At 42.4% G+C, this 23,836-nt stretch overlaps 1 protein-coding gene across 2 annotated transcripts in view; it reads right to left on the reverse strand.

Moving 5' to 3' along the window:
- Window positions 1-23,836, reverse strand: part of ADK (adenosine kinase) — a 311,940-nt gene that overhangs the window by 75,443 nt on the left and 212,661 nt on the right. For both annotated transcript variants that reach the window (XM_070752037.1, XM_070752039.1), the window contains exon 7: window positions 19,613-19,783. In XM_070752037.1, coding sequence (XP_070608138.1) covers window positions 19,613-19,783 — 171 coding nt within the window. The remainder of the gene's footprint in view (window positions 1-19,612; window positions 19,784-23,836) is intronic.

Below are 23,836 nucleotides of genomic sequence, written 5' to 3' on the forward strand. Positions count from 1 at the left end.
AAGGGAGGAAGAGAGATATTTTTTGTCCAATTTTTTTTTAGCGCCCCCCCCCCCTCCCGGCTCAATGTTCCCCAGGATTTTGAAAATATGAATAATGTGCCGCGGCTCAAAAAAGGTTGGGAAACACTGCTTTACACAACCCTTTCTTAACTGGTTTACAGAGTCAGCATATTTGCTCCCGCAATCTGAGTTTTTATTTTACCGAACTTGGAAGGATAGAGAGCTAAGTCAATCTTGAACCAGTCAGGATCGAACTCCAAATATGTTTTCTTTATTGTTTTATTCTGGTATTTAAAAAATGGGTCATTTGTGCAAATTAGAAATGCAGATTCTTTTCCCTATTTTCCTCCCCAAAACCTAAGGTATTAGGTTTTATATATTCCGGTGCGTCTTATACTCTGAAAAATTACGGTAATTATTTCCTGAAAAGGTTATTTATGGACAGTTGTTTATGTATGCCACCCCTCTCCGAAGACTTGGAGTCCAATATAGTAATTGGACAGGGAGCAAATAGTCAATCTTTTGTGTTGGACCGTAAGGATCCATCATATAGACTTTCAAGATATTCACCCTCACTGGATGTTGTGGTTAGTTCTGGCCCTGCTCCTGCCCCGAGGACTGTGGACGTGGGGGAGACATCCACATGCTGCAGGCCTGTTTTGCCCTTGGTGGAATCTGCTGATGAAGGCTCCTCTGACCAAGAAGACACGAGTGACAGGGAGGAGGAGAGTGTGGCAGACAGCTCAGAAGGAGATCAATTATCTAGCTCCTCCTTGGATTCAGAACAAGAGTTAACGATACAGCCACGCATGCGGAGAGCGATGCATAGGCAACAACAACTGAGAGATTATTATCAAAGAAAATGAGGCCAACTGTGGTTGGGTGGGGCTGTGGTCATTAGTGAGGCTGCTATAAATAGCAGCCTGTGGGTTTGGCCATTGTGGAGGATTATCTGATCATTGTGTTTTGTGACTGCTTTACTGACTTTGACCTTTGTGTGCTGATTTTTCCCCGCTTTGAAACTAAACCAGAGCAAAGTGTGTTTCACTTTGTGAAAGAAGGACTGTGAATTGCCTCACAGCTGCAAGCTAAGTATCACAGAACTAATAAGGGAATTGTACAAATTACCAGTTTGTTTGGAGACGAGTGCTCTTTGCTATACCAAAAGAGGGCTTGGTTTAAGTGAATTTTCATTATAAAGAACATTGTTTTGAATTTTCAAACGTGTGTGTCTAAAATTTGTACCTGTGACTTTTTGGGAGGATTCTACCAGAGAGCCCGACAGAACACTGGATTTACAATTCCCAGATTTCCAGCTGTGTGGCTTCTCCTCTTGTAACATGTTAAAACAACCTACTAATGGTTGAAGGCTATTTTAATTTATGGTCTTACCATAAATTACAGGACATGACCAAGAAGTCTTGTGGTTCTTGTCTGGTAGGTGGCAGGTATCATGAACATGAACAAATGTGATGATACCTCCTGCCTACCAGACATCTGGAAACTAGCCCTAGTCAACACACAACCACAACCCCATCAAGTCAATCAACTAACCAAAATGTGACTCCATCAACCAATCAAACTGTGACAAGACAGCCATCCAACCCATTTGCAGCAGTTGAGCCAGCATTCCACACACCCGGTAGCTCCAACCACACATTATTGCCAGCAGCACAAAGCCCATAACACCGGTCTGAAGATGATGAGTCTGATCTCGTCAAAACTTCCCAAAGGCACTCTCGATCTTACATAGAAACATAGAAGAAACATAGAAGACTGACGGCAGAAAAAGACCTCATGGTCCATCTAGTCTGCCCTTATACTATTTTCTGTATTTTATCTTAGGATGGATATATGTTTATCCCAGGCATGTTTAAATTCAGTTACTGTGGATTTATCTACCACGTCTGCTGGAAGTTTGTTCCAAGGATCTACTACTCTTTCAGTAAAATAATATTTTCTCATGTTGCTTTTGAGCTTTGCCCCAACTAACTTCAGATTGTGTCCCCTTGTTCTTGTGTTCACTTTCCTATTAAAAACACTTCCCTCCTGAACCTTATTTAACCCTTTAACTTACATGGGAAAAGACCCTAACACAGCAAAACTTACATACCTATACCCGTGAAAATCTACGAAAACAAATATGTGAGTTTGTGTGTGTGTATATATGTAACATATTGTGCTGATAATGAAAAGGAAGGGAGGCTACTATAGATCTATTTCGGGCTTATTTGCCTTCATCAGGTAGCCACACCCTTACTGGGATTTGAACCTGGGGCCTCTGCCTTATAAGGCAGACGACCTTAGCCATTAGACTACAGGCTCATCTCCTGAATCAGCTTGTACCAGGGAAGGGTTATGTGTGATTTTTTTTGTTGAGTAATCATGGTATATTGAAGGAGCATCACAGCTTCCTTTTTGCCTCTCGGACCCACCAGGGAAACCATGTCCCAAGGCAGACAAGCTTTTTATAGCCGACAACAATAATCTATAAGTGTAACATATTTTTGCTGATAATGAAAAGGAACGGAAACTACTATAGATCTATTTTGGGCTTATTTGCCTTCATCAGGTAGCCACATATGTATATATATTAACTGCCTTGGATATGGCCCCTAGACAGGTCGAGAGACAAAAAGGAAGTATTATTGATTTGATTTTATTGGATTTGTATGCCGCCCCTCTCCGTAGACTCGGGGCGGCTAACAACAGTAGTAAACAGCATATGACAATCCAATATAAACAGTTAAAAACCCCTATTGTAAAACCAACATACATACAGACATACCATGCATAAAATTGTAAAGGCCTAGGGGGGAAAGAGTATCTCAATTCACCCATGCCTGGCGGCAGAGGTGGGTTTTAAGAAGCTTACGAAAGGCAAGGAGGGTGGGAGCAATTCTAATCTCTGGGGGGAGTTGGTTCCAGAGGGTCAGGGCCGCCACAGAGAAGGCTCTTCCCCGGGTCCCGCCAAGCGACATTGTTTAGTTGATGGGACCCGGAGAAGACCCACTCTGTGGGACCTAACTGGTCGCTGGGATTCGTGCAGCAAAAGGCGGTCGGTCCCTGAGATAATCTGGTCCGGTGCCATGAAGGGCTTTATAGGTCATAACCAACACTTTGAATAGTGACCGGAAACTGATCGGCAACCAGTGCAGACTGCGGAGTGTTGGTGTAACATGGGCATATTTGGGAAAGCCCATGATTGCTCTCGCAGCTGCATTCTGCACGACCTGAAGTTTCCGAACACTTTTCAAAGGTTATGCTCCCATATTTGGGTATACTAGCATGATCCGACAGAAAAAAACATATAACTCTTCCCTGGTACAAGCTGAGAGGAGAAGAACCTGTGGTCTAGAAGTTAAAGCTATTGCCTTACAGGCAGATTTCTCAGGTTCAAATCCCAGTAAGTATTTGGCTAGCTGATGAGAGCAATAAATCTATACCAGTCTCCCTTCCTTTCCATTATCAGCAAAAATATGTTACACACACATGTGTGCCTCTGTATTGTGTGGTTATTGATTCTGTACTTCTGGATTCTGAGTTCTGGTTCTGGCTTCTGCTGTATGGCATTGTATATAAAGAGTATTGCATTGGCAGTTCTGTGTTAGCAAAAACTTCAGAAGAGAAGGATTTAGGGGTAGTGATTTCTGACAGTCTCAAAATGGGTGAGCAGTGTGGTCGGGCAGTAGGAAAAGCAAGTAGGATGCTTGGCTGCATAGCTAGAGGTATAACAAGCAGGAAGAGGGAGATTGTGATCCCCTTATATAGAGCGCTGGTGAGACCCCATTTGGAATACTGTGTTCAGTTCTGGAGACCTCACCTACAAAAAGAGATTGACAAAATTGAACGGGTCCAAAGACGGGCTATATTATTTTACTGAAAGAGTAGTAGATCCTTGGAACAAACTTCCAGCAGACGTGGTAGATAAATCCACAGCAACTGAATTTAAACATGCCTGGGATAAACATAGATCCATTGTAAGATAAAATACAGGAAATAGTATAAGGGCAGACTAGATGGACCATGAGGTCTTTTTCTGCCGTCAGTCTTCTATGTTTCTATGTTTCTTATATAAACGAATCCTGCTGAGTTATTTACTCATGTGCTGATTGGATTGCCGCAAACTCTAACATAATCTCTCCCTAATGGATAACCCTCCAATAACGACTGTCTCTACATCGAAATGGATTCCAATTTCCAGGGGAAGATGAAGAAAAATTGAGTAAAAAGAAATAAAACACGCGGCCTCCTCTCGAGGTTTAGGGAAATTATATTTGCAAATTATTTTGTGAAGTGCACCGCTGCACCGCGATCCGCAAGAAAGCATCCGAAAGGGTTCCCCTGCTATGATTATAATGGAGGATTTTCTATCATTATCCCTTGTCGACAGTTATTAAGTGGTTGCGCTACGCCCATTCATTACACACCATTGTAAAATAGTTATGTTCATTGTGAAATAACTGTTTTACTGAAGGCAGAAGAATATCAAAACAAAGGTAACTTTCAAAATGCACCGATTGCCACTAACCTCCCAATTTCTGCCCTTAGAAACATAGAAACATAGAAGACTGATGGCAGAAAAAGACCTCATGGTCCATCTAGTCTGCCCTTATACTATTTCCTGTATTTTATCTTAGGATGGATATACAGTGATCCCTCGATTTTCGCGGCTTCAAACTTCGCGAAACGCTATACCACAGTTTTTCCAAAAATATTAATTAAAAAATACTCCACGGTTTTTTTTCTATACCACGGTTTTTCCCACCTGATGATGTCATACGTCATCACCAAGAATCACTTCTCTGTCTCTTTCTCTTTCTTTCATGTCATTCTCTGCTTCAATCATTTTCTCATTTCTCTTTTTTTCTCCCCTTTTTTCTATCATTTCTCTCTCTCTTCCTTCCACTCTTCTCTCTCTCTCTTTCTTCCTCTCTCTCACTCTCTTCCTTCCTTTCTCAGCTTTCTTTCTTTCTCTCTCTCTTTTTCTATCTTGCTTTCTTCCTCTCTCACACTCTCTTCCTCCCTCTCTCATCTCTTTCTTTCTTTCCTTCTCTCTTTCTCTATCTCTCCCCCTCTTGCTCTCTCTCTTTTTCTCACTTTCTCTCTCTTGTTTTCTTTCTCTCACTCTTTCTCTCTCTCTTGCTATCTCTTGCTCTCCTCCCTCTTTCTCTCTCACGCGCCGGCCCGTGCACCCACCAGCCTCCGGAGAATGCCTGTCCCGCCTCTCTTGCAGCAGAGGAGAATGAGAGGTGGAGCGGGCGGGCGAGCGGCGGCCGGGCGAACGGCGGCCGAGCGGCGAGCGAGCGGCCGGGCGAACGGTGAGCGAGCGGCCGGGCGAACGGCGGGCGGGCAGGTGCCTACGGGGAACGGTGGCCGCCAGTGCTGCTGCAGGAGGACCCGTGTCCGAAAAAAGCCGGTGAGAGGAGTAGTTTTGGCTGTCCATAGCCAAAAATTGTGTTTTTACTTCCGCACCGCTACTTCGCGGAAAATTGACTTTCGCGGGAGGGTCTTGGAACGTAACCCCCGCGAAAATCAAGGGAACACTGTATGTTTATCCCAGGCATGTTTAAATTCAGGTTACTGTGGATTTACCAACCACGTCTGCTGGAAGTTTGTTCCAAGGATCTACTACTCTTTCAGTGAAATAATATTTTCTCACGTTGCTTCTGATCTTTCCCCCAACTAACTTCAGATTGTGTCCCCCTTGTTCTTGTGCTCACTTTCCTATTAAAAACACTTCCCTCCTGAACCTTATTTAACCCTTTAACATATTTAACTGTTTCGATCATGTCCCCCCTTTTCCTTCTGTCCTCCAGACTATACAGATTGAGTTCATGAAGTCTTTCCTGATACGTTTTATGCTTAAGACCTTCCACCATTCTTGTAGCCCGTCTTTGGACCCGTTCAATTTTGTCAATATCTTTTTGTAGGTGAGGTCTCCAGAACTGGACACAGTACTCCAAATGGGGTCTCACCAGCGCTCTATATAAGGGGATCACAATCTCCTCTTCCTGCTTGTTATACCTCTAGCTATGCAGCCAAGCATCCTACTTGCTTTTCCTACTGCCCGACCACACTGCTCACCCCATTTTGACACTGTCAGAAATCACTACCCCTAAATCCTTCTCTTCTGAAGTTAGGGGGGGGGGGGAATTCAAGTATGTTACAAATGTCTTCATATTTCTGTCTGGTATCCCTTACATTTGGATAAGGGGGGAAGGCCGAACAGTCCCATATCATATTTCCAATTAATGTTGAAGGAGTCTTTCCAATTACATGATTTAGCTTCACAACCGTTTTACAAATTGGCTTAGGTACAAAGATAACGTAAATCCTGCCAGTAGGTTTTATTTATACACTCTCAAAAGGCCAAAATGAAGTCTTTTCAGAAGATGGTGGGCTCAGCAGAATAGAAATCAGAGGCCCCCGTTCCCCATTATTTCAAATACTTCACCATTTCCAAGAAAAATAAGTTGTAAATGTCTGAGGCAAACCTCCTAAATTTCTGTCTCCAGGAAAAACACCCTCGCTAATTAAACTAGTGTGGGGTTCCCGAGCCAAGAAGAAGGCTGATGCACCTTCTTTATCGCTTGTATTTGCAGCAAATTTAAATGCCTTGATAAATTATTATTATTATTATTATTATTATTATTATTATTATTATTATTATTATTATTATTATTAATTAGATTTGTATGCCGTCCCTTTCCGTAGACTCGGGGCGGCTCACAACACAATAAAAACAGTTTTATAACAAATCTAATAATTTACAATTTAAAATATTTTTAAAAAACCCCATTTTTTAACAGACATACACACAAGCATACCATACATAAATTGTATAGGCCCGGGGGGAGATATCTCAGTTTCCCCCATGCCTGACGACAAAGGTGGGTTTTAAGGAGTTTGCGAAAGGCGAGGAGGGTAGGGGCAGTTCTAATCTCTGGGGGGAGCTGGTTCCAGAGGGTCGGTGGCCGCCACAGAGAAGGCTCTTCCCTTGGGCCCGCCAACCGACATTGTTTAGTTGACGGGACCCGAGAAGGCCCCACTCTGTGGGACCTAATCGATCGCTGGGATTCGTGCGGCAGAAGGCGGTCTCGGGAGATATTCTGGTCCGATGCCATGAAGGGCTTTAATTATGTAAATTATTAAGAGTGGTAGTAAGGCAGAGCAAGCATTAGGGGCCACAGAAGGGCCGCACTTATCTTTCGCTACTGGATCGGTCCTAAAGGCCGATGCGCGAGAATTTGCTTCTGTGCATGTGCAGAAATCGGCAAAATTTGCCAAAATCTCACACAAGGAAGCTTGATTTTGGATTTTGGCTAATTTCACTGGTTCTTTGCTTCTGCACATTGGCGGAAGCAAAAATAAAAAGCCAAAATCTCCAATTTTCAAATTCTTGTGCAGGGGCGTGGCGGGGATATGCAGATGTGCACGCATCACCATTTCCGCTAATGGATCGGTGATTCCAGGCATACTGACTGTTCTGGTTTCTGGTAGAAGTTTAGTAATTACAAATAACTCTCATTAAAATGCATCATTTCATGAATAAAGCCCTTCCATTTATTTCTCTGCTCTCTTATACTTCAACACATTCCAGACATCAATCGGTCCGTTATCTCTCTTCTAGCCGCATTCCTCACATTCCTTTTCTTGCTTCACTTAGACAAGATTTATTTCCTAACTACATAGATATAAAAAACAGCAACACTGACTAAATACAATACAAAATACTTTGGCTTAGTTTAGCGTGGCGGAAAAAACCCACCATATTTCTTTTCGGCAACGTTGAAACTCCACCCTTCTTTTCCACTAGCCCCCTGACGTGCCAAATACAGTGTTCCCTTGCTTTTCACGGGGGATGCATTCTGAGACTGCCCGCGAAAGTCGAATTTCCGCGAAGTAGAGATGCGGAAGTAAATACACTATTTTTGGCTATGAACAGTATCACAGGCCTTCCCTTAACACTTTAAACCCCTAAATTGCAATTTTCCATTCCCTTAGCAACCATTCAGATTATTACTCATCATGTTTATTTATTAAAGTTTATTTAAAAAATATTTATTAAAGGCAGATGAAAGTTTGGCGATGACATATGACGTCATCGGGTGGGAAAAACTGTGGTATAGGGGAAAAACCCGCAAAGTATTTTTTAATTAATATATTTGAAAAACCGTGGTATAGACTTTCCGCGAAGTTCGAACCCGCGAAAATCGAGGGAACACTGTACCTCAACTACAATATTTAACTCATTCCTCTCCTTAATATCTTCTTCCAGACCTTTGCTCTCTACGTTTCTCAATCCTTCTGAATTTAGGGTTAACCCAGCGAGCGTCTGATTCTCCCTCGCTAGATCCTGAACTCATAGCCCCATCCTGTGGCTGGCCTCCCACCTGTTCTACTACCTGTAACCCCGGGCCCCCCACTACTTCATAAACCCTATCTGAATCTGAGTCCTCAATATCTTCATCACCCTCCAACTGATCAGCAGTATGTACAACACTGACAGCATGATTAGGGCCATGATGGTGAACCTATGGTACCCGTGCCGGAAGTGGCACGCAGAGCCATCTCTCCGTGCACATGAGCCATCGCCGGTTGCTCTTCCAGGTTCTTTCGTGCCAGCCAGCTGGTCTTCATGCTTAAAAAAAGCACAACAAAGAATGTTCTTTCTGCGCCAGCTCAGGAAGCTCAAACTGCCCAAGGAGCTGCTGATACAGTTCTACAGAGGAATCATTGAGTCTGTCATCTGCACCTCTATCACTGTCTGGTTTGGTGCTGCAACCCAACAGGACCGACACAGATTTCAGAGGAGAATCAGAACTGCAGAAAAACAGTTGCTGCCAATCTGCCTTCCATTGAGGACCTGTAGACTGCACGAGTCAAAAAGAGGGTGGGGAAAATATTTACTGACCCCTCACATCCTGGACACAAATTGTTTCAACTCCTACCCTCAAAACGTCGCTACAGAGCACTGCACACCAAGACAACTAGACACAAGGACAGGTTTTTTCCCGAACGCCATCACTCTACTAAACAAATAATTCCCTCAACACTGTCAGACTTTCTACTAAATCTGCACTTCTATTCTACTAGTTTTTCTCATCATTCCTTTCACCCATTTCCTCCCATGTTGACTGTATGACTGTAACTTGTTGCTTATATCCTAAGATTTTTATTAATATTGCTTCTTCATTGCTTATTTGACCCCTATGACAATCATTAAGTGTTGTACCATATGATTCTTGACAAATGTATATTTTATTTTATGTACACTGAGAGCATATGCACCAAGACAAATTCCTTGTGTGTCCAATCACACTTGGCCAATAAAAATTCTATTCTATTCTATTCTATATTACGGCAGCAGCCCCGGTGCACATGCCAGGAAAATGGTCTTCCTGTTTCCAGCCATGCATGCGCACCAGAATACTAGCCTTCGCACATGCATGCGTGCCAGAAACCAGAAGACTGGGTGGCCGGTGCACATAGACACGCAGAAAACCAGGGGGGGAGCCGCCCGGTTCGTATATGTGCACGAGGCAGCTTCTCTTCTGGTTTTCATTCATGTGCTTCCCTTTTGGCACTTGGTGCCGAAAAAGTTCACCAACACTGTTTTGGGGTATTCTATTTTTGTTCTCACACTATTTTCCTTGAGTTTTGATGTTGTTGGGGTTTTTTTAAAGAGAGAATTCAAATGTCTTCATCGACTTATGGTGCACGTTTTGTGCCTTCTCACTTTTTGAGTACCGAAATCATTTTGGAAATTGGCCAATACCGAAAGTGGGGCCCTTCCTTCCTTCTTCTCTCCCAGCATTGCTGATGGACTCCGGACGGTTTATAATCCTGCTGTACGTAAACAGGATTAAAACAAGCAAGGAAGAATGTAAATATTTAAAAGAATGACTACTGCTCTTCCACGAGGGCCACGCAGGCATGGCATAGCCACAATTATAATAATTATTGTAAGTGCTATAATAATTACTATAATATAGAACAATGAATGTGGATTACCTAGCAGGTAACACTTACTTCTGAAGAGATCTTGGACTTGGGCACAATCTTTATTAGAAATGCTTTATTAACGGAGGTTATTCGAAAACTGGGGGGGGGAATGAGAGATGACACAAAATCTATCAAAAGTAAGAAAACAGAGTGAGTGTTTCACAGCCTCACTTTCAGAGTGGGCCTTCTCCGGGTCCCGTCGACTAAACAATGTCATTTGGTGGGACCCAGGAGAAGAGCCTTCTCTGTGGCGGCCCCGACCCTCTGGAACCAGCTCCCCCCAGATATCAGAGTTGCCCCCACCCTCCTTGCCTTTCGCAAGCTCCTTAAAACCCACCTCTGTTGTCAGGCATGGGGGAATTGAAAGTATTTTTCTCCCTTCCCCCTAGGCTTATAGAATTTATACATGGTATGCTTGTTGGTATGATTGGTCTCTTAAATTGGGGTTTTTTAGATTACTTTTTAATATTAGATTTGTTACATTGTTTTTTATTGTTGTTAGCCGCCCCGAGTCTTCGGAGAGGGGCGGCATACAAATCTAAATAAACTAAACTAAACTAAACTTGGGCGCCTGCCTGGGGGCTTATTTGGCCTTTATTTTTTTTGTAGAAGAAAGAGGTGATGATTTGGCTGTCCCAATTAAATTCTCTCAAGCCTCTCTTCTTAAATGTCTTCTCTATTCTCCTGGGAGGAAACAGGGCCAGAAAAGGCAGAGAGAAGCCTCCATGGGGCCTCTCTAGGAATCTCCTGGGAGGAAACAGGGCCTCCACCCTCCCTGTGGTTTCCCCAATCGCACGCGTTGTTTGCTTTTACATTGATTCCTATGGGAAAAATTGCTTCTTCTTACAAACATTTCTATTTAAGAACTTGGTCAAGGAATGAATTACGTTTGTAAGTAGAGGTACCACTGTATATTTAGAATAAATGTAGTGTTTTACCATAGGTTGTAGCTTAATTTAACCAGGTAGGCCTATCATTTGCCCTAGATCTCTGACCTGAGCTTGCAGCTATTAATTAATTGTTTATTTGTTTATTTATTTATTTATTTAGAGTTGTATGCCGCCCCTCTCCGCAGACTCGGGGCGGCTCACAGCAAGATGCAACAATTCATGACAAATCCAAATATAATTCAAAAATATTTAAAAAGAACCCTATTTACTAACAAACACACACACAAACATACCATGCATAAATTGTACATGCCCGGGGGAGATATTTCAGTTCCCCCATGCCTGACGGCAAAGATGGGTTTTAAGGAGTTTACGGAAGGCAGGGAGAGTAGGGGCAGTTCTAATCTCTGGGGGGAGTTGGTTCCAGAGAGTCGGGGCTGCCACAGAGAAGGCTCTTCCCCTGGGGCCCACCAACCGACATTGTTTAGTTGACGGGACCCGGAGAAGGCCCACTCTGTGGGACCTAATCGGTCGCTGGGATTCGTGCGGCAGAAGGCGGTCTCGGAGATATTCTGGTCTGATGCCCTGAAGGGCTTTATAGGTCATAACCAACACTTTGAATTGTGACCGGAAACTGATCGGCAGCCAATGCAGACTGCGGAGTGTTGGTGTAACATGGGCATATTTGGAAAAGCCCATGATAGCTCTCGCAGCTGCATTCTGCACGATCTGAAGTTTCCGAACACTTTTCAAAGGTAGCCCCATGTAGAGAGCGTTATAGTAGTCGAGAGCGTTACAGTAGTCGAACCTCGAGGTGATGAGGGCATGAGTGACTGTGAGCAATGAGTCCCGGTCCAGATAGGTGCACCAGGCGAACCTGGGCAAACGTCCCCCTCGCCACAGCTGAAAGATGGTTCTCTAATGTGAGCTGTGGATCGAGGAGGACGCCCAAGTTGCGGACCCTCTCCGAGGGGGTCAATAATTCCCCCCCCCCCCAGGGTAATGGACGGACAGATGGGACTGTCCTTGGGAGGCAAAACCCACAGCCACTCCGTCTTATCCGGGTTGAGTTTGAGTCTGTTGACACCCATCCAATAAGACCAAAACAACCAAAAAAAGGATCAAACCACATAAATAACAACAAAACATCTTTTAACTCCTATGAAACAGTAGCATATTGAAATAACTCTGTGTCATTTTTAAAAATGTACTGTAATATGATTTTAAAAACTGTGATTCACGTGTAATTTAGGCAATTAGGCAAATAGAGAGATAGTGAGAGAGATGACTTCTATAAAATGCAATTTGAATGAAGCATCAAAAATCTTGTCTATAGATTTTTTTAAAAAAAACTCACAAGTTCCTAGGCCAATGATTTAAATTCCTACAGAAGAATTTATAGCGCCGCTGTCAAGGTAACACCGATAAATAGAAAGATTAATTGAATCAGATGAATCATGGAAAGTGCTATTTTATAAACAGCATGATTAATACCAGTAATTTAGAGAGTTTCCAGTAATAGGATTTTTATCAATGAGAGCTCCGAGCCAGAACTATATTTTATTTTATTAAAGCTTCGTTTTGCAGCTTGCTGAGGACAAGGAGGAAAGAAGGAGTGTGAGGGTGGAAGATTTGTTCAACAATGGAGCTGCCCAGATTATTTCAAAACCCTTCCTGTTGAGCCCCTGAACATTATCCTGGTGCTACAGTGAGCAACTGATCGGGGTTGAAAGATGATTTGGGGTGAAGTGATGCATGAAAACTGAAAACTCCCTTTTAACAGAAATAATTTATGATCAAGTCTGAAGACTGGAACAGAAGAACATACAGTGGTACCTCTACCTAAGAACCAATTAAGTTCATAAATAGAGGTAAACATAGAAACATAGAAGACTGATGGCAGAAAAAGACCTCATGGTCCATCTAGTCTGCCCTTATACTATTTCCTGTATTTTATCTTACAATGGATCTATGTTTATCCCAGGCATGTTTAAATTCAGTTCCTGTGGATTTACCAACCACGTCTGCTGGAAGTTTGTTCCAAGGATCTACTACTCTTTCAGTGAAATAATATTTTCTCACGTTGCTTTTGATCTTTCCCCCAACTAACTTCAGATTGTGTCCCCTTGTTCTTGGGTTCACTTTCCTATTAAAAACACTTCCCTCCTGAACCTTATTTAACCCTTTAACATATTTAAATGTTTCGATCATGTCCCCCCTTTTCCTTCTGTCCTCCAGACCAGTGTTTTTCAACCAGTGTGCTGTGGCACACTAGTGTGCCGCGAGACATGGTCAGGTGTGCCGCGAAGCTCAGCAAGAGAGAGAAAGAGAGAGAAAGAAAGCAAGACAGAGAGAGAAAGAAAGAAAGAGGGAGAGAAAGAGAGAGAGAAAGAAAGCAAGAGAGAGAGAGAGAGAGAAAGAAAGCAAGACAGAGAGAGAAAGAAAGAAAGAGGGAGAGAGAGAGAGAGAGAAAGCAAGAGAGAGAAAGAGAGAGAAAGAAAGCAAGACATAGAGAGAAAGAAAGAAAGAGGGATAGAAAGAGAGAGAGAAAGAAAGCAAGAGAGAAAAAGAGAGAGAAAGAAAGAAAGAAAGAGAGAGAGAGAGAAAGAGAGGCAGGGAAGGAGGGAGATAGAAAGAGAGCAAAAAAGAGGGGAAGGAAGGGAGAAAGAAAGAGGGATGGACAGAGAGGGGAAGGAAGGAAGAGAGAGAAAGAGGGAGAGAAATAGAGTGAAAGGGAGGAAGAGAGAAAGATATTTTTTTTTGTCCAAACATTTTTTTAGTCCTCCCACTCCCCCCCCCCCACTCAATGTGCCCCATGATTTTGTATATGTAAAAAATGTGCCGCAGCTCAAAAAAGGTTGAAAATCACTGCTCCAGACTATACAGATTGAGTTCATGAAGTCTTTCCTGATACGTCTTATGCTTAAGACCTTCCACCATTCTTGTAGCCCGTCTTTGGACCCGTTCAATTTTGTCAATATCTTTTTGTAGGTGAGGTCTCCAGAACTGAACACAGTATTCCAAATGTGGTCTCACCAGCGCTCTATATAAGGGGATCACAATCTCCCTCTTCCTGCTTGTTATACCTCTAGCTACGCAGCCAAGCATTCTCCTTGCTTTTCCTACCGCCTGACCGCACTGCTCACCCATTTTGAGACTGTCAGAAATCACTCCCCCTAAATCCTTCTCTTCTGAAGTTTTTGCTAACACAGAACTGCCAATACAATACTCAGATTGAGGATTCCTTTTCCCCAAGTGCATTATTTTACATTTGGAAAGGTACTACTGTACTTTTTGTGTTGTTCTGTTCTCGCACCATTTCTCCTGATTTTAGTTTTTAGAGAATTAAGATTCCTCAACTGAATTCTTATGGTGCCCATTTGGCGATATCCAGTGATAGGCTCCTACGGGTACGGTTAGGAACGCAGTTCCGGTAGCAAAATTTGGAGCTCAATCCCAGAGCACCCAATTTGCACGGAAAGATGTTGAAACAAAATGCATAAGCCACGGCCACAGTGTGGTAGTAAAAATTTTGGCAGCCCATCACTGGTGATATCTAACTTTTGGAATACTGAAAATACTTGTCCCGATTTTTCAACTTGATTTAGATATACACTGAAAAATCAAGAAGAATCAGAATTTTATGAGGCTTGGCAAAAGGTATATATCTGGTGGGATACAAAGAAACAGAGGTAACCTTATTTTTACACTATTTTAAATATATTTGTACCTAGTAGTTACATTGTATTAGACAGTGATTATTTACAATCTAAAGATAAACTCCTTCTTTCCTCTTCTACCGTTTCTCTTTTTATTTCTTCATAGTTCATTTCAAGTTATAATTTTAAAATTTCTATATAGTTTTAAATGTTTTAGATGTGTTTTTACTTATTATCTTACAATTGACATATCTTAAGTATTTTATAAACAATGATAAAGTTAGTTTATTTTTTTTTAACTTTTTTACTTATTATAAATATAAAGATGACTTCTACTTTGAGAGGAGCGATTGTTGCTCCACTAAATGTTACACGTAATGTATGTTTTGTCTCTCTTTGCAATTTAATAAAAAATATTTTTTTAAAAAAGAAAGAAAATACTTGTCGCGAAGGTCCGGTTTCCAAAAATCAACTGGACTTTGTCAGATTTTTCTTTGAAAAATTATATTATATTGTATTGTATTGTATTGTACAAACTCAAACTCAACCCAGACAAGACGGAGTGGCTGTGGGTCTTGCCTCCCAAGTACAATTCCATTTGTCTGTCCATTACCCTGGGGGGGGGGGGAACTATTGACCCCCTCAGAGAGGGTCCGCAACTTGGGCGTCCTCCTCGATCCACAGCTGACATTGGAACATCATCTTTCGGCTGTGGTGAGGGGGGCATTTGCCCAGGTTCGCCTGGTGCACCAGTTGCGGCCCTATTTGGACCAGGAGTCATTGCTCACAGTCATTCATGCCCTCATCACCTCGAGGTTCGATTACTGCAATGCTCTCTACATGGGGCTACCTTTGAAAAGTGTTCGGAAACTTCAGATCGTGCAGAATGCAGCTGCGAGAGCAATCATGGGGCTTCCTAGATTCGCCCATGTTTCTGCAACACTCCACGGCCTGCACTGGCTGCCGATCGGTTTCCGGTCACAATTCAAAGTGTTGGTAATGACCTTTAAAGCCCTACATGGCATTGGGCCAGAATACATCCGGAACCGCCTTCTGCTGCACGAATCCCAGCGGCCGATAAGGTCCCACAGAGTTGGCCTTCTCCGGGTCCCGTCGACCAAACAATGTCGTTTGGCAGGCTCCAGGGGAAGAGCCTTCTCTGTGGTGGCCCCGGCCCTCTGGAACCAACTCCCCCCAGAGATTAGAACGGCCCCCACCCTCCTTGTCTTCGGAGAGGGGCGGCATACAAATCTAAATAATAAATAAATAAATAAATAATAAATAAATAAAATTACTTAAGACCCACCTTTGTCGCCAGGCATGGGGGAGTTATGTTATCCTTTCCCCCTAGGCTACTACAAGTTATGCGTGGTATGTTTGTGTGTATGTTTGGTTTTTGATAATAAGGGTTTTTTAGTTGTTTTTATTAATTGGATTGTTCATGTTGTTTTACCACTGTTGTTAGCCGCCCCGAGTCTGCGGAGAGGAGCAGCATACAAATCCAATAAATAATAATAATAATAATAATAATAATAATAATAATAAATAAATAATAATAAATAATTGTATTGTATTGTATTATATTAAATTATATTATATTACGGTATATTATGCAGTGTATATTTTAGGAGGTGTATGCCATGAAATTTCACATTAATGTATGCCAATTAGTGTACATTCAAACCAGGGGTGGCTTCCATTTACCTTTCCTACCAGTTTGCGTCGCGAAGGAAGTGCGCGTTGTTTTGCTCGTGCATGCCCTCCCATCGTGTGGTGCAAAAGACCCAGAAATGACCATCTGTGCATGCTAGATGACTTTGCGCATGTACAGAGAGTTATTTTGCAAGCCACAGCAACCGGAGGACCGGTTTGGGAGCATGGACCGTTGGTCATCGCTGCCGGTTCGGCGAGTGGCAGTAAATTTCCGCTAACGGTTCTAAAGAACTGGTCCGAAATGGCAGCCACCCGCCAGTGATTCAAATTGACAATAAAGTTATTATTCTATTCTATTCCATTCCATCCAGCGAAGGGCTCCACTTCTTTTTTCCTACCGGTACGGGATCCTGCATCCGGGGCGGGCGCACCCCCCCCAACACATGTGCATGTGCCCCCATGCAACATTTCACTTCTGCACATGTGCCCAAATATCTCGCGCGGGTTAGTTTTTGGCAATTTTTGCCCTCTTTTTTTGCTTCTACGCATGTGTCCTCATGTGAGATTTTGCTTTGGACGCATGCGCAGAAGCGAAATCTCACACGGAGGTGCACACGCACATGTCGGGCGTACGTGGGGCTGGGCAGGCCTCCAGATTTTATTTATTTATTTATTATTTGATAGGATCCTATCAAAAAGCGCTAACAGATCTCCGATTCCATCCGTAATGGGTGGGGCCCCTGACTGATCCCATCCCAGCTCATTATGGCTGCATTTAGCAATCGAAAGAGCTGTGATAAGAGTAGAGAAACTTAAAATTATGCAATGAACATTTACTTATTTAAGGTGAGCAGTTCTGAGATGAATTAAGCTGAACCTGTGACCAGGTACTTATCATCGGGAGATAATTGACCTTATTTAAGTGTTAAATGTCCTGGGGCGAAGCTGAGTGTGCTTAAATCCTAGCAGGTTAATTATCCAGTGATTACAATAAACTTGAAAGGTATTACAGCTAAGAATCATTTGCACAATGGCGCTATTAGAAAACTAAATTCAGCGATAATTAAAAGAAATGACAATAATAAAGTTCTCCAATCATGGATCCCTACATAACTACTGTAGAATGGCAAGAATTGGTTAAAAGCATTAATTGCTTCTACTAAAAGTGCTGAAGTTATTTGTGTGAAGCCTAGTTGATAAATACCGAGGAGGTAAGCAGAAACACTCACTTGCAAATATACACATTCAGTTTGTTTGTTTATTTTGTGTCTTACCTTCACTATTTTTTACAAATAACTTGTAATTCGTCCTAGTTCACGGTTGCTATGAATCATCAGCATATTAACCCAAAATATTAAATTTTAATAATAATACTCATGGGTTACTAAAGAGATTTCCAGAACCAGTTATTCTATATGTCTGCCTGTCTGTCTCCTGTCTTTACAATTTTTACAAATAAGTCAAGGCAGCAAATATATCCAATGTGCCTTCCGCTTCCTCCTATTTTTTCCACAACAGCAACCCTGTGAGGTGGGATGGGTTGAAAGAGTATGGATTTCATGTCTAAGGCAGTATTCAGATTACCAGATTACCTCCGGAACCGCCTGCTACCGCACGAATCTCAGCGACCGATAAGGTCCCACAGAGTTGGCCTTCTCCGGGTCCCATCGACTAAACAATGTTGTTTGGCGGGCCCCAGGGGAAGAGCCTTCTCTGTGGCGGCCCCGGCCCTCTGGAACCAACTCCCCCCAGAGACTAGAACTGCCCCCACCCTCCCTGTCTTTCGTAAACTACTCAAGACTCATTTATACCGCCAGGCATGGGGGAGTTGAGATAGCTCTTCCCACTAGGCCATTACAAGTTATGCATGGTATGTTTGTGTGTATTTTTGGTTTTATAATAGGGGTTTTTAGTTGTTTTTTATTATTGGATTGTACATGTTGTGTTTATTATTGCTGTTAGCCGCCCCGAGTCTGCAGAAAGGGGCGGCATACAAATCCAATAAATTATTATTATTATTATTATTATTATTATTATTATTATTATTATTAATTATTCAGTATCGTATCTCAAGGGCAACCTGTAGCTGGCAGCAAGGGCCTGTTTTCTTTCTTTCCTTCTGTTGTAAGTGCTCCTTGTCCACCTCCGGTCATGTCAGATTCTGAGGAGGATGACCCAGGCCCCTCTGGATACCCTGGGCCAGGGGGGTTGCTAACTGATGCAGAGAGTGAGAGTAAGGGAGAAAGTGACCTGAGTGAACTTGAGGAACCACTCAAGGGGGCTGATATGACAATAAGGGAGTGGTCCCAGTCAGAGGAGGAGGAAGACATGAGAGTGGATAGTCAGTGGATAGACCCTCGCTATAGGAGACTGCTGAGAAGGCGAGAGGAGCTGCATAGTAAAAGGTATTCGCTTACAGCCTTAGCCCCTTTGGAGTGTGATGTCACTTCCAGGCAGCAAAAAGCAAGGGATTTGGGGTAATTGGGTGTGGGGTCTCAACGCCATTCAGTGGATGAGGTTGTAGAGTGGGTGTGTGCTTGGACAAGGCTTCAAAACCATGATTGCTGCCTCAATAAAAGACATTCTCTGCTGGAGGATTTTTGCTTGGGATCTCGGTGAGCTGATTCCTATGCTTAAATGATAAATGGACTTTTTTTCTAAGGAATTCCAGTTAGGCCGAGTTTGGCGCCTTTCCCAGACTCTGTTGATGCTGGGAAATAACTCCCTTTTCCTTGTTGTTCAAATCTGCTTGTGGCTGTGTGTGCTTTTATCAATAAAGAGCTTGATTTTAACATGAAATAAGGGACTTTTGAGTCGGTGGGTTCACTCTGAGGGCCATGCACAGAAATCTTTCTTTCTCAATCTGTATAGTCTGGAGGACAGAAGGAAAAGGGGGGACATGATAGAAACATTTAAATATGTTAAAGGGTTAAATAAGGTCCAGGAGGGAAGTGTTTTTCATAGGAAAGTGAACACAAGGACAAGGGGACACAATCTGAGGTTAGTTGGGGGAAAGATCAAAAGCAACGTAAGAAAGTATTATTTTACTGAAAGAGTAGTAGATCCTTGGAACAAACTTCCAGCAGACGTGGTAGATAAATCCACAGTAACTGAATTTAAACATGCCTGGGATAAACATATATCCATCCTAAGATAAAATACAGGAAATAGTATAAGGGCAGACTAGATGGACCATGAGGTCTTTTTCTGCCGTCAGTCTTCTATGTTTCTTTCTTTCTCTTTCTTCTTTCTCTCTCTTTTACTTCTTTCTTTCTTTCTCTCTCTCCCTCTTTCCTGACACCTAGTGCTTACCCTGAGAATCTGCAGCCCAGTATCTTCCACCCTTACCACTTTACATGCCAACACAGTATTAAAACAAGGAAACTTCCAAAAAGCTCTTACCGTTTCATTCCCAAACAGGATGTCAACGTAAGGCATGACTTCCATCAGTTGGTCCTTGTAGAACTGGCTAATGAACGGCGCAGAAAGATTTAACGTGAAGACCTTGTTGTTTGCAGAAGCTTGAGTTGCGACTTTCATTATGGATTCTGGTGACACCGTCAAGAAGAAGCCCTGCAAAGAAACACAGGATAAATTGCTACGCACAGAGAGTTTAAGAAATATTCCTGCTATTAAGGGAAAAAAGAAATCCACACAAAAATAGATGCCAGAGACATTCAACTATTTTCAAAGCAGCACGAAGTTAACAACTTCAGCCTGATGATGGTGAATGTGATTTCACTGAAACGTCGCATAGACACTCAGAATATTACACGGGGTAAAACCCGAACTCATCTATCTATCTATCTATCTATCTATCTATCTATCTATCTATCTATCTATCTATCTATCTATCTATCTATCTATCTATCTATCTACCTACCTACCTATCTATCTACCTACCTACCTACCTACCTACCTTATCTATCTATCTATCTATCTATCTATCTATCTATCTATCTATCTATCTATCTATCTATCTACCTACGTACCTACGTATCTACCTACCTACCTGCCTACGTATCTACCTACCTACCTACCTATCGACCTACCTACCTACCTACCTACCTTATCTATCTATCTATCTATCTATCTATCTATCTATCTATCTATCTATCTATCTATCTACCTACCTACCTACCTATTGACCTACCTACCTACCTACCTTATCTATCTATCTATCTATCTATCTATCTATCTATCTATCTATCTATCTATCTATCTATCTATCTACCTACGTATCTATCTACCTACCTACCTACGTATCTACCTACCTACCTACCTTATCTATCTATCTATCTATCTATCTATCTATCTATCTATCTATCTATCTATCTATCTATCTATCTATCTATCTACCTACGTATCTATCTACCTACCTACCTACCTACGTATCGACCTACCTACCTACCTACCTTATCTATCTATCTATCTATCTATCTATCTATCTATCTATCTATCTATCTATCTATCTATCTATCTATCTATCTATCTATCTATCTACCTACCTACCTACCTACCTATCTACCTATCTTATCTACCTACCTACCTATCTTATCTTATCTATCTATCTATCTATCTATCTATCTATCTACCTACCTACCTACCTACCTACCTACCTACCTACTGTTGTGAGTTCGGGGTTTTCCCCGTGTAATATTTTGAGTGTCTTTGTGACGTTTTGGCAAAATCACATTCACCATCATCAGGCTGAAGCTATTGGCAGCATGAATTCAATAACTTCAGCCTGGTGATGGCGAATGTGATTTTGCCAAAACGTCACAAAGACACTCAAAATATTACAAAACATGTAACAGGTCCCTGGTACAAAGCTGAAAGGATAAGATCCTGTGGCCTAGAGGTTAATTCTCTGCCTTACAAGACAGCGGCTGTAGGATCAAATTCCAGTGAGATTATGGCTGGCTGAGAGGAAGTAACCTCGAAATAGATCTATACTAGTCTCCGTTCATTTGCAATTCAGCAAAATGTTACACACACACACCCCTCCTCTATTCTTCAAGCTTTTAACAAAAGTTCAATGATGCATTCTGAATCATTTTCATATGATATAATTATGAGTACACTGAGTTTTGAATGTGTCCTTCTAATTCTTAATCCATGTTTCTTTTTCATATTTGTTGGGGTTTTAACTATGTGCTAAAGAGCGAGTAACCATGGCTGACTTTGGTGATTATATACTTACAGACATTTATGTGATAACATACTAATTATACTTTAACAGCAAGTTTTTCACATTTTAAAAAAAAAGAACAATCTCAGTTGCTCCGACTTAATTATTGAGCATAAATGTGCAAACGCATGTGCTACACTGAGATTTTGAAAAGAATGTTGCATTAAGTAACGTTAAAACATTAAAAGTTATGAATAATGCTCAGAAGATTTATTATTCCTGAAATCTGCACGGGCTAAGGCGGAATATGCCAAATATTTTTCTTTCAAAATGTGCTACTAAATATATAATTAGCTTGTTTTCCATATCTACAAAGTGGTATAACACCTCTCAACCACAAGATAGTAATTGTAATGGGGGGGGGGGGGGGAGATGAGAACTGAATGAAATGTTTAAATAATTTATATGAGTTCTAAAATAAAGGAACACTCCTCAGGGTTATTTTTTTCCCCTTAGCTCTACTTAGAAGTCTGAAAAATGTGACCTGTTCTTTAGAATTTGTGAGAGAAAATAAAAAGACCAGGAAAATCACATATACATAGAAACATAGAAGTCTGACGGCAGAAAAAGACCTCGTAGTCCATCTAGTCTGCCCTTATACTATTTTCTGTATTTTATCTTAGGATGGATATATGTTTGTCCCAGGCATGTTTAAATTCAGTTGCTGTGGATTTATCTACCACGTCTGCTGGAAGTTTGTTCCAAGGATCTACTACTCTTTCAGTAAAATAATATTTTCTCATGTTGCTTTTGATCTTTCCCCCAACTAACTTCAGATTGTGTCCCCTTGTTCATGTGTTCACTTTCCTATTAAAAACACTTCCCTCCTGAACCTTATTTAACCCTTTAACATATTTAAATGTTTCGATCATGTCCCCCCTTTTCCTTCTGTCCTCCAGACTATACAGATTGAGTTCATGAAGTCTTTCCTGATACGTTTTATGCTTAAGACCTTCCACCATTCTTGCAGCCCGTCTTTGGACCCGTTCAGTTTTGTCAATATCTTTTTGTAGGTGAGGTCTCCAGAACTGAACACAGTATTCCATATGTGGTCTCACCAGCACTCTATATAGCGGGATCATAATCTCCCTCTTCCTGCTTGTTATACCTCTAGCTATGCAGCCAAGCATCCTACTTGCTTTCTCTACCGCCTGACTGCACTGTTCACCCATTTTGAGACTGTCAGAAATCACTACCCCTAAATCCTTTTCTTCTGAAGTTTTTGCTAACACAGAACGGCCAATACAATACTCAGATTGGGGATTCCATTTCCCCAAGTGCCATATACAGTGGTACCTCAAGATACGAACCCCTCGTCTTACGAACAACTCGTGATACGAACCTGGGGTTCAGAAAAATTTTGCCTCTTCTTACGAACTTTTTTCGAGTTACGAACCGGCGTTCGGAGACTGCCGGGAAGCCACGCGGCTGTTTTAAAAGGTAACAGCCGGGCGGCGGGGCTTCCCAGAAGCCTCCCGAACGCCGCTTCGTAACTCGAACAAAGTTCGTAAGAAGAGGCAAAATTTTGCTGAATCCCGGGTTCGGTTCGGGATGTTGCTGGGAAGCCCCCCAGGCCGGCTGCGACCTTTTAAAACACCCGCGCCGCTTCGCAGCTGTCTCCCAAAGCCGAACGCGGAAGTTCGGCTTTAGCGTTCGGCTTCAGGAGACAGCTGGGAAGCGGCGCGGGTGTTTTAAAAGGTCGCAGCCGGCCTGGGGGGCTTGCCAGCACCCCCCCGAAACCCGAACCTTTGCCGAACTTCCGGGTTCGGGGTGGTGCTGGGAAGCCCCCCAGGCCGGCTGCGACCTTTTAAAACACCCGCGCCGCTTCGCAGCTGTCTCCCGAAGCCGAACGCGGAAGTTCAGCTTTAGCGTTCGGCTTCAGGAGACAGCTGGGAAGCGGCGCGGGTGTCTTAAAAGGTCGCAGCCGGCCTGGGGGGCTTGCCAGCACCCCCCGAACCCTGAACCCGGGTTCGGGGGGGTGCTGGGAAGCCCCCCAGGCCGGCTGCGACCTTTTAAGACACCCGCACGGCTTTCCAGCAGTCGCCGAAAGCGGGGTTTTTTTGGTTGCACGGATTAATTGACTTTACATTGTTTCCTATGGGAAACAATGTTTCATCTTACGAACCTTTCGTCTTACGAACCTCCTCCTTGCACCAATTAAGTTCGTATCATGAGGTATTACTGTACAGTATTTTTTGGAGTATAAGACGGACCAATAGGTTGAAAATTTGGGTGCGACTTATACTCTGAATATAGCTTTTCCGAAACTTTTTTTCCAGCTCTAACAAGGTGCTAACGATCTTTCCAGCTTGCAGGCTTTTTCATTGCTACTCGCTCCAAAGAATGTTTTTCCAGTCCTAAGTCTTTGCATAATTTTTTTCATTGCTACTCGCTCCAAAGAATGCTTTTTCCAGCCCTAACCATGGGAAAATAAT

This window comes from Erythrolamprus reginae, chromosome 5 (assembly GCF_031021105.1).
Source record: "Erythrolamprus reginae isolate rEryReg1 chromosome 5, rEryReg1.hap1, whole genome shotgun sequence".
In the NCBI taxonomy this organism is placed as follows: domain Eukaryota; kingdom Metazoa; phylum Chordata; class Lepidosauria; order Squamata; family Dipsadidae; genus Erythrolamprus; species Erythrolamprus reginae.